This window comes from Nerophis ophidion, linkage group LG10 (assembly GCF_033978795.1).
Source record: "Nerophis ophidion isolate RoL-2023_Sa linkage group LG10, RoL_Noph_v1.0, whole genome shotgun sequence".
Lineage (NCBI taxonomy): Eukaryota > Metazoa > Chordata > Actinopteri > Syngnathiformes > Syngnathidae > Nerophis > Nerophis ophidion.
This window is the reverse complement of record NC_084620.1, coordinates 19,762,967-19,774,517: the sequence shown is the minus strand read 5'-3', so window position 1 is coordinate 19,774,517 and position 11,551 is coordinate 19,762,967. Positions and strand designations below refer to the sequence as shown.

General features: G+C 39.3%; 1 protein-coding gene across 1 annotated transcript; it reads left to right on the top strand.

Annotated features, from left to right (window-relative positions):
- The first annotated feature begins 1,686 nt into the window (after positions 1–1,686).
- Positions 1,687–9,829, top strand: LOC133560343 (placenta-specific gene 8 protein-like). The gene is made up of 5 exons (XM_061912786.1): positions 1,687–1,705; positions 2,381–2,460; positions 3,080–3,189; positions 3,398–3,552; positions 9,504–9,829. Exons 3-5 carry the CDS (start codon positions 3,087–3,089, stop codon positions 9,684–9,686), a joined length of 441 nt encoding a protein of 146 aa, XP_061768770.1. The 5' UTR covers positions 1,687–1,705; positions 2,381–2,460; positions 3,080–3,086; the 3' UTR covers positions 9,687–9,829.
- Positions 9,830–11,551: the final 1,722 nt, after the last annotated feature.

Sequence of the window (11,551 nt, the reverse complement as noted above, 5' to 3'; positions counted from 1 at the left end):
TGTTGTGTTCTTTATTTGCTGATGTATTTGGTCCGTCAATCCTTCAGCAATGGGAGCAAGGTTCACATCCGCTGAAGATTTGCAAATGTCTCAAGTGTTAAAATTAACTCCAAAAACAACATGAACTTTACCCTTCAAGCTGATGGTCTCCACATGAAGAGCCACTTTTTCAACTAATCTAGCCAACCATCTAACCGAGTCAGCTGCTATGGCCCTTATCCACAAGCAGGTATGGCTGAAACTCCCACCAGAGGACCTGAACTCATCTCCATTGGGGACAAACAGGAATAACAACTCCAGGGAGGATCACTGGAAACATCATGTGGGCTTTGTCCTAGAAATTCTTCATGGGGGATAATACCAAAGAAACGTATATATATATATATATATATATATATATATATATATATATATATATATATATATATATAATTTAGAGTAGTAAATGTACAGCATATATGGCAGTATATCTTTACTGTCCATTAAAAATTAGTCAACACAAATGCCATTGTTGTATAATCCTCTGAGGCTGAATTAAGAGCGTATAGTAAATGTTCCCCAAATTGTTCCATCTAATTCCTAAAAAGTAATAATGACACATCATACACATTTACTCCAAATTGAAACCCCTTTAGTCCGAAAAATAGCTACAATGCATCAAAATTAGTTGTATTGCTAATCTTACAGGCCTAAAGTCTTTACCCCGGTATGGAAAACTCAATTTATGCACATTTTTCTAAATAAAAAAATTATACTTTTAAAAGGTTAAAATAATTTAAATTAAAATCAACAAAAGTATAATTTATATTTTTTATTTTGGACTGAAGTGAAATGTACAAAAATAATATGAATCTCAAAACTCCTTGAGGAATTTGTGTTCTGGTGGTAGTTAACCAGGTTGAAATGATTCGCCCGTGTATTGTTGATATATGAAGGAATTTAAAATCAACATGTTTAAATTGAACATGGAAAACATAGGAAAATATAATTCCATTCAGAATTATAAACTTAGTCACTTGCACTCATGTGTTGCAGATATTTAGTCAATAATGGTTGTCTTGAATTTGTTTCACTTTTGAAACCTCGATTGTATACACACTCATTGTACAAACTGTTCGGTTTAATAAACAGACTGAATAAAAATATGCTTTCGTGCACGAACCTTGTCTCACTGTAGGAACATTTCATCCTCCCACTGTGTGCCTTGCAACACAACCATTTTGTATTTTTTTTAAATTGAATTATATTAATATAGCGCTTTTCTCAAGGGACTCAAAGCGCTTTACATTGTGAAACCCAATATCTAAGTTACTTTTTTTTTTCAACCCAGTGTGGGTGGCACTGGGAGCAGGCGGGTAAAGTGTCTTGCCCAAGGACATAACGGCTGTGACTAGGATGGCGGAAGCGGGGATCGAACTTGCAACCCTGAAGTTGCTGGCACAGCCGCTCTACCCCAACCCAGCAGCACGTTCATAGGGGGCGGCAATTGCGGGCAAGCCGATCTACTGCCGGTGGTTGTTCAGTCAGCAGAGCAGTGCTATGTTTTGAGCAATTTTGCAACATGTTTCTAGTTTTGCTAGCTCAATATGAGTCCAAAGAGAGCAATGAACAAGGAATGTGTGGTTTGAAATATTCAGGAAGTATCCACAGGGTTGTCGACACTGCCTCATCCTTCCGCTGCAAGCAAAGAAAATTAACCAACAAGGTAAAATGGATATATTTTTCATTCTTTATCATTGTAATCAACTGGTTGCTAAAGTGAAACTGGTTGCTAATGTGAAAACGTTTTGTGATTTCAAACTCCGAGTGCACCACATGGCTAGTGACAGTGTGTGTGTGTGTGTGTGTGTGTGTGTGTGTGTGTGTGTGTGTGTGTGTGTGTGTGTGTGTGTGTGTGTGTTGGCAGTGCAGCTGCAATTAAGAACAGTTCAGCTTCTTGTTTTGACTTTGTTATTAAATAGAACGTTGAGCCATCTCAACATTGTTGTGTTTGTTTGATATTCAGTGTTAGGTGTTGCATTTTATATTGGGTTCCAAGTATGCAAACCTTAATGGACTTTAGTTGAGGCTAGAACTCATTATTGATATTTACATTGTTTCTTATGGAGAAATTTGCTTCCATATACAAACGTTTATATTTACTATCCTTATTCAAGAACCAATTATGTTCGTAAATTGAAGTTCCACTCTACTGCTCTAGAAGCTGTACACTGACTGCTCTAAAGTGTATCCAAGTTTTCATTTGATAGAAATGTCGCTTAAATGTTGTCACAGCATCCTTACTAAAATGACAAAGTTATCAATGTCAACATTGTTTGTGCAAGCAGTAGTCTCAGCGAAACCAGTTTTAACTGTAAGTGTTTACACCAAAACACTGCAGGTCAAGCACACGGGGAGTTAAAGGGGTAGCAGGCAGACACAGAAGTGCAACAACATCCGTTTGGAGGACTACACTGAAAGGTAAGTTCTGCTTTCCTATTTACTTTGTAGCAGTATAAGGAGAACATTGACTGAAAATGAGGAAAAAGTCAATGGAGTCCCACAGGTTCGAATCCGGTCCACTGAGCTTTGTTAGCCAGAACGCTACCTTGGGCAGACCATCATCCATCCATTTTCTACCGCTGGTTCCCTTTGGGGTGGCAGGGGGGGCGCTGGTGCCTATCTCAGCTACAACCGGGCGGAAGGCGGCGTACACTCTGGACAAGTCCCCACCTCATCACAGGGCCAACACAGATAGACAGATAACATTCACACTCACATTGACACACTAGGGCCAATTTAGTGTTGCCAATCAACCTATCCCCAGGTGCATGTCTTTGGAAGTGGGAGAAGGCCGGAGTACCTGGAGGGAACCCACGCAGTCACAGGGAGGACATACAAACTCCACACAGAAAGATCCCAAGCCCGAGATTGAACCCAAGACTACTCAGGACCTTCGTATTGTGAGGCAGACGCACTAACCCCTCTTCCACCGTGCTGCCCCGCGCAGACTATCATAACATTATTTAATGTTCATGTGTCGTGTGACCCAGAAAAAATAAATAAATATTCAGTGGTAATTTTGAGTACATCTTGAAAGGTCATCGATGCCCCGACATGTGATCCGGGTCCAGCCGCAAAGTAGGGGCAAACGAGAGGCCGGGCAATGGAGCACGGGTCTGTGTGCGTGTCATGAAGACATGAGCGACTGTAAGTAAGTTATGACCTGACAAGCTAGAGACATTTTGTGTGCAATGAGCCTGTGTGTGTGTGTGTGTGTGTGTGTGTGTGTGTGTGTGTGTGTGTGTGTGTGTGTGTGTGTGTGTGTGTGTGTGTGTGTGTGTGTGTGTGTGTGTGTGTGTGTGTGTGTGTGTGTGTGTGTGTGCGTGTGTGTGTGTGTGTGTGTGTGTGTTTGCAGGCTGCTTTGCCCTCTGCTGCCTCCCGGTGTTCACCTGTAAGGTGAGCAGCAAGGCGGGCGCGTGCCCACTGCTGCCCCTGCTGGACTGTATCGGCTGCGTGCCGCCAGCCTCCCTTGCCATGAGGGCCTCTGTGAGGGAACGATACGGCATACAGGTATCATGTGGTCACGTCACTGATGTCCATTCTTGTTCTTTGTGGCCTTAATGGACCTTGATTTGTGCACCAGGAGTGTTGCAAGCGTACAATGGTGTAAAACGGAGGTGTCAAACTTGATATCATTGAGGGCCACATCGCAGTTATGGCTGCCCTCCGAGAGCCGCAAGTAACAGTGAATATAAAATAATATATTTGTATAATTACTTAATAATCAAAAATTATATTAATTAATTTATATAATCGTCAGTATAATTAATTAATTATAGTTAATAATATATAATATATATTTCCTGAAGGAACTCTCCTGAAGGAATCAATAAAGTACTATGTATCGAAGTATATTTGTCATGATATTTCTTAATTGCCTATGCACTTGATTATGTGCACTGTATAATAATAGCTGTAGATTTGACGGTAAAAAAGTGACGAGAATTTTACCGTAAAATTGACGGTGGTTTTTTTTGTTTTTTACAGCATATTACTCTAAATGGAAAAACGGTACCACAGTTTGAAAAATAAATTATTAAAAAATAAACAACTGAGCTGCCAGTTTTTACCAAAAAATCATCACATGTTGTTTTTACAGTGTATTACTGCAAATGGAAAAAAAATATATATATATATGTTTTTTTTCAGTAAAATGTATGTTACTACAATATATTTTACATTATTGTGCAATTTTAAAGTTGAAAAGGAAACTGCACTTTTTGAGGAATTTTGCGTATCGTTCACAATCCTTATAAATAAAAAAATTAAATAAATGGGTTGTACTTGTATAGCGCTTTTCTACCTTCAAGGTACTCAAAGCGCTTTGACACTACTTCCACATTTACCCATTCACACACACATTCACACACTGACGGAGGGAGCTGCCATGCAAGGCGCCAACCAGCACCCATCAGGAGCAAGTGTGAAGTGTCTTGCTCAGGACACAACGGACGTGATGAGGTTGGTACTAGGTGGGGATTGAACCAGGGACCCTCGGGTTGCACATGGCCCCTCTACCACTGTGCCACGCCGTGCCTTATGGAAGCCAAGAACACATATGTTTTTATTTTTGTATTCATTCTAAATATTACATTCATGTGATCAAAGAGACTGGTCCTGACTGTTGTTTGTGCTTACGCACCAAACAGGAGTTCAGAGTCTGAGTCCTTTTTTGGAGTCCCTAGAGCAGTGGTTCTCAAATGGGGGTACTTGAAGGTATGCCAAGGGGTATGTGAGATTTTTTTTAAATATTCTAAAAAGAACAACAATTCAGAAATCCTTTATAAATATATTTATTGAATAATACTTCAACAAAATATGAATGTAAGTTCATAAAGTGTGAAAAGAAATGCAACAATGCAATATTCAGTGTTGTCAGCTAGATTTTTTGTGGGCATGTTCCATAAATATTGATGCTAAATATTTCTTTTTTTGTGAAGAAATGTTTAGAATTAAGTTCACGAATCCAGACAGATCACTATTACAATTCTTTATTTATAATTGAATCACTTGTTTATTTTTCAACAAGTTTTTAGTTATTTTTTTTAAATTTTTTTCCAAATAGTTCAAGAAAGACCACTACAAATGAGCAATATTTTGCACTGTTATACAATTTAATAAATCACAAACTGATGACATAGTGCTGTATTTTACTCCTTTATCTCTTTTTTTTTTCAACCAAAAATGCTTTGCTCTGATTAGGGGGTACTTGAATTAAAAAAAATGTTCACAGGGGGTACATCACTGAAAAAAGGTTGAGAACCACTGCCCTAGAGTACTGGAGAGTGCTCCCTCTGGTGATTCCCTTGTTCTACTGGGAGACTCAAAGCGTATTTTGTTTTGTCATTGAACTTTTGTACTTGTCATAGATCGTCCCAAACCAACAACATGTTCAAACATTTGGGTGTCCATACGTGCACTTAGCATCAGGACATCCTAAGCCACAGTTCAATGATTGACTTTGTGGATGTTTAATCGGATTTGCGGTCTCATGTTTTGGACACACTGGTTAAGAGAGGGGCGGAGCTTTCAACCGATCACCACCTGGTGGTGAGTCAGCTACGATGGTGGGGGAGGATGCCGGACAGACCTAGCAGACCCAAAGGCATAGTGAGGGTCTGCTGGGAACGTTTGGCAGAGTCTCCTGTCAGAGAGAGTTTTAAGTCCCACCTCTGGAATAACTTCAAATATGTTACAAAGGAGGCACTAGACATTGAGTCCACGTGGACCGTGTTCCGTGCCTCTATTGTCGAGGCAGGCGATCTACCAAGGTGCTCGGTACCTGCTGTGGCGGTAATCACAGAACCCCCTGCTGGACACCAGCGGTGAGGGATGCCTTCAAGCTGAAGGAGTCCTATTGGGTCCTTTTGGCTCATGGGACTCCGGTGTGCGGCTTTGGCGGTTGCACAGGCAAAAACTCTGACATGGGAGGAGTTTGGCAAAGCCATGGATAACGACTTGTTATTGCCAGCAGTAAGTCGAACCCATTTCCAGTGAGGGTTGTACTCTGCCAGGGTTGACCTTTGTCACCAATTATGTTCATTAAATTTATGGAGACAATTTCTCGGTGCAGTCAGGACGTTGAGGGGATCCAGTTTGGTGGCTGCAAGATTAGATCATTGCTTTTTTTCTGGCTTATCTGGCAAGGATCTTCAGCTCTCAGTGGATCAGTTTTCAGCTGAGTGTGAAGCAACTGTGATGAAAATCAGCGCTTTCAAGTCTGACTTCATGTTTCTTGTCAGGAAAAGAATGGAGTGCCATCTCCAGGTTGCGAAGGAGATCCTTCCACAAGTGGAGGAGTTCAAGCACCTCGGGGTCTTGTCCACGAGTGGGGGAAGAGTGGAATCGTGAGAACGACAGGCGGATTGGTGCAGCGTCTGCAGTGATGCGGACCTTGAATCGGTGCGTCGTGGTGCAAGAGGAGCTAAACCGGAAGGCAAAGCAATCAATTTACCTGTCGATCTACGTCCCCATTCTCACCTATGGTCATGAGCTTTGAGTTATGACTAAAGGGATCACAGGTACAAACACCTGAAATGAGTTTCCTCCGTCGGGTGGCTGTACTCTCTTAGAGATAGGGTGAGAAGCTCTGTCATTCGGGAGGAGCTCAGAGTAAAGCAGCTAATCCTCCACATCAAGAGTAGCCAGATGAGGTGGTGCAAGCATCTGCTCAGAATGCCCTCACGTCCGACCGGTAGGAGACCACGGGAAAGACCCAGTACACGGTGGAGAGACTGTCTCCTGGCTGGCCTGGAAGGCCTCGGGATCCCCTGGGAAGAGCTGGACTAAATAGCTGGGTAGAGGGAAGTCTAGGCTTCTCTGCATAGGCTGCTTCCCCCGCAACCTGGCTTCGGATAAGCAGAAGAAGATGGATGGATGGCACTTACTGTACAATGTCTGCTGTCATTAGGATGCCAACTGATAGAATGTTGTTGTTGGGGGGTGTAACTTTCATGACTGTCATGACAGGTTTGGACTTTGTTTATTTTCTTTATTGTGTTTGGTATTGTTTATTTTTCAGCACTCTTATATTATTTTCAGTGCTACTTCCTGTTCGCCTCACTAGTCTGGCCCCAGTAGGGGTTATGATTGAAAGGACAAGACAAACAGAACCTGTCAATGTGTACCAACTTGTTGGATTATATCATCATCCTTCTACTGTCCAGGTGTGAGGTTTATGATCTCCAATAAATTTCACTAGCAAAGGCAGCAAGGAAGCAGCTTTACACTCATAAACATAGGCACAGTGATCACTGCACCGCTATAAATAGTTTGTCCGTGTTACCGCTTATAATAATAATACTGATATCACTAATATTTGGTTAATAATCAAGTCACGAAATATAAATAGAGGATTGTTGGTGCTTTTTATTGGGTTCTATGGGCAGAATAGAGGACCGTCCATTGGTTCTCCTATAAGCAGACTTTTATTTTTGGTGTAAAATGCTTTATACATATATATATATATTAATATATATATATATATATATATACATATATGTATATCAACAAAAAAAAAAAAAGCGATTTTTTTTTTTAAACTACAATCGATTCTGAATCGCACAACATAAACGATTCGATTCGTATTCGAATCGATTTTTCCCCCACACCCCTAATATATATATATATATATATATATATATATATATATATATATATATATATATATATATAGATAGGGGTGTGGGGGAAAAATCGATTCGAATACGAATCGAATCGTTTATGTTGTTTTCGCTATCAAACGAACCAAAAATATGTCTTTTTTTATCTTTGAGAAAACATTGGACACAGTGTGTTGTCAAGCTTATGATATATATATATATATATATATATATATATATATATATATATATGTATATATATATATATATATATATATATATATATGTATATATATATATATATATATATATATATATATGGGAAAAAATTGATTCGAATACGAATCGAATCGTTTATGTTGTGCGATTCTGAATCGATTCTAGTTTTTAAAAATCGCTTTTTTATTTATTTATTTATTTATTTTTATTTATTTTTTAATCAATCCAACAAACCACTACACAGTAATACCATAACAATGTAATCCAATTCCAAGACCAAACCTGACCCAGCAACACTCAAAACTGCAATAAACAGAGCACTAGAGAGGAGACACAAACACAAAATTGAACAAGCCAAAAGTATTGAAACAAAAATTAATACCATCAACAACAGTATCAATATTAGTAATAATTTCAGCATAGCAGTGATTAAAAATCCCTCATTTACATTATCATTAGACATTTATAAAAAATTGTAAAAAGTGTCACAGTAGCTTACAATTGCATCCCATCTCATAAGCTTGACAACACATTGTGTCCAATGTTTTCACAAAGATAAAATAATTCATATTTTTGGTTCGTTTAATAGTTAAAACAAATGTACATTATTGCAATCAGTTGACAAAACATTGTCCTTTACAATTATAAAAGTTTTTTACAAAAATGTACTACTCTGCTTGCATGTCAGCAGACTGGGGTAGATCCTGCTGAAATCCTATGTATTTTTTAAATCCGGAAAAAAAATCGTTCTTGAATCGGGAATCGAATCGAAAAAATCGATATATTATCGAATCGTGACCCCAAGAATCGATATTGAATCGAATCGTGGGACACCCAAAGATTTACAGCCCTAATATATATATATATATATATATATATATATATATATATATATATATATATATATATATATATATTTATTTATTTATATATATATATATATATATATATATATATATATATAGTTGTCATGTCTTTCATATTGATTGTGAACAAGTACAGTTCCCCTTTAACAGATATGCACTCACGTTTGTTTCTATCAAAATGGAAAGAACGCACAACATTTAAAAAAAAAAAATTCAAGTCCTTTATTGACGCATATTATTTACTGGCTGCTCCTAAAACGGGGGGCCAGATCTGGCCACCCGGGCCTTGAGTTTGACACCTTTGGTGTGAAATGTCTCATAGCGTTATTAGCATCGAGGGGTCCAACCCAAAGGCGTGGTGCTGCAACCTTAACAGGACTTTTTAGATGCTTTGCTCAGCAAGATCGAGGAGTAGAAAGAAAGATGGAGGTGGGGGCGGTAGGAGTTGGAGCGTTGCCACGATAGAAGGAGGTGGTTGGTAATGTTGGCTCCTTCGGAGGCGGAGTGGGCCGCGGATCGTTCTCAGTACGGATAAAAGCTCAGAGCATGTAAAAAATAAAAAAAAATCTTAGTTTCTCCTGGCAGGAACATTCATTCATGTTGGTGATAATATCAATATTAGGAATGTTGCGTTTTGGTGGTGCCAGTCTAGTTTGCTGGTGACATTGTTTACGACCTGGAAGAGTGCACATGAAGACAAGAATCATGTGTGATTAGATATGATTTTTAAGGATCATGTGTTCATCCTGAGCTTCCCACTCGTGTTCCCTTGCAGGGCAGCGTGTGGAGCGACTGCTTGTACGGATGCTGCTGCTACACGCTATCTTGGCTGCAGATCTCCAGGGAGCTGAAAAGAAGGGCTGCAGCTCATGCCTCCTCCTCATCATCATCATCCTCTTCTTCTTCTGCAGCCAAATACACTACACTCCCTCTCCTGCAGGGGTCGCACTTGGTCTGAATCACATGGACTCGCTGGATTTTGGGGCTTTAATTAACTGGGGCTCTAGAAAGAGACTGAAGGGAATTTCATGTGGTAAAGTATCGGGCTGACTTCAGATTTGCTGTCAATAAATGCCAAAATAAATGTCATTTTAGTCAAAAGCTTTTTTTTGTAATCAGATTATTCACTTTTTTCTCTGTTTCTCTCTCTCTCTGTGATATTGGGATGGGTACCAGATTCAGTAGATTCTACCTGGTATCTAGTCATTAAATCAATTGGTGCCATATATTAAATTCCGTTGATGCACGTAATGTCATGTTCGGTTGCTCAAACACCATACTTGCCAACCTTCCCGGATTTTCCAGGAGACTCCCGAAATTCAGCGCCTCTCCCGAAAACCTCACGAAAGAAATTTTCTCCTGAAAATCTCCCGAAATTCAGATGGAGCTGGAGGCCACGCTTAATCACGTTACAACATCTACGGATTTGAATAAAAAACTGCACACACAAGGAGACGAAGCAGAAGAATGAGGAAGTTACAGCCATGGCGACGCCGTCTGTAATCTATGTTGTCTGTTGCCATCTCCTGGTGAATGTTGGTTATAGCGTTATGGGGTTGCTTTTTGATTGGCCAACGATTTACGTGGTGTTGGGCACCTGACGGCAAGTGAGGAAGTCTGTTCTGACTGAAACCCACAGTAAAGAGACGTAACTCCATCACCTCGCCTGGTTATTGATTCCAACCCAATATATTACACCGTCGACAAGCAAAATTAAGAAAAAAATGGCAGAACAAAGATTACTCAAATAGTGAAAGGTAAGTGTTGTTGTTGTTTTTTAGTACCCAGCAAGCACAGTACAGTTATAGAACAACTGTGTTTTTCTTACTGTGTATTTGATAGGTGCCGTCTCAAATTAAAATATTTATGTTATTTATATATATAATAACATAAATATATATAGCTATAATTCACTGAAAGTTAAGTATTTCACACACATATATATATATATATATATATATATATATATATATCCATCCATTTTCTACCGCTTATTCCCTTTCGGGGTTGCGGGGGGCGCTGGCACCTATCTCAGCTACAATCGTATGAAATATTATGAAATACTCGAGTTGGTGAATTGTAGATGTAAATATATTCCTCCCCTCTTAACCACGCCCCCAAACACGCCTCCGCCCCACCCCCACCCCACACCTCCCGAAATCGGAGGTCTCAAGGTTGGCAAGTATGTCAAACACTAGGCGGGGAAACAAGCAGTCAAGCAGCACTTGGAGAGCACTAAGCCAACCTGCTTTTAAGTAATGTTAGAATTGTCCATGCTAACAAATCAAGTATGCCTAATAGAAAACACACAAACGTACAGTCAGGCATTTCAAGGTGCGCTCGCGTGATGCTATTTTACATTGGCATTGCCATAGACATGATACTGTTTAGCAATACGGATTTTACATGGCCGTTTTAACACCACCAAATTAGGTATGGAAACTACAAGTAAGATGCAAGTTACAATCAAAGAGTTAGTGTGTAATAAGTAAAATACTTACAGTTTAAGAACATTGTAGGGCTCAACAAAAAATAATTCAGTGTCAAGACAAAAATTACTCCCTGATTAGACAACACTTCGTAGTGTATACAGGACTACCATCTAACGTCTTGATATTATAACTGCATGCCATCTACTATATCAGGGTTTCTGAACCATCGTTTGGTTATAGTTAACAAACATAATCATAATTAATTTTGTTTATTTATTTTAGCACAGCATAATTGTATGTGAATGTATTGTTAGCCAGTCATTTATGAGTTCCTTCTTACGCAGTATATTTGGTTAGTAATTATTTTTCTAATTCGCCCGACCTCAGCCTT

What these genes read in the sequence shown, in the direction of transcription:
- LOC133560343 (XM_061912786.1), top strand. Translation starts at nt 3,087, where the DNA reads ATGCCCCGACATGTGATCCGGGTCCAGCCGCAAAGTAGGGGCAAACGA. An exon ending in TCATGAAGACATGAGCGACT is followed by an intron (nt 3,190 to 3,397) that starts GTAAGTAAGTTA and finishes GTGTGTTTGCAG; the next exon opens with GCTGCTTTGCCCTCTGCTGC. An exon ending in GGGAACGATACGGCATACAG is followed by an intron (nt 3,553 to 9,503) that starts GTATCATGTGGT and finishes GTTCCCTTGCAG; the next exon opens with GGCAGCGTGTGGAGCGACTG.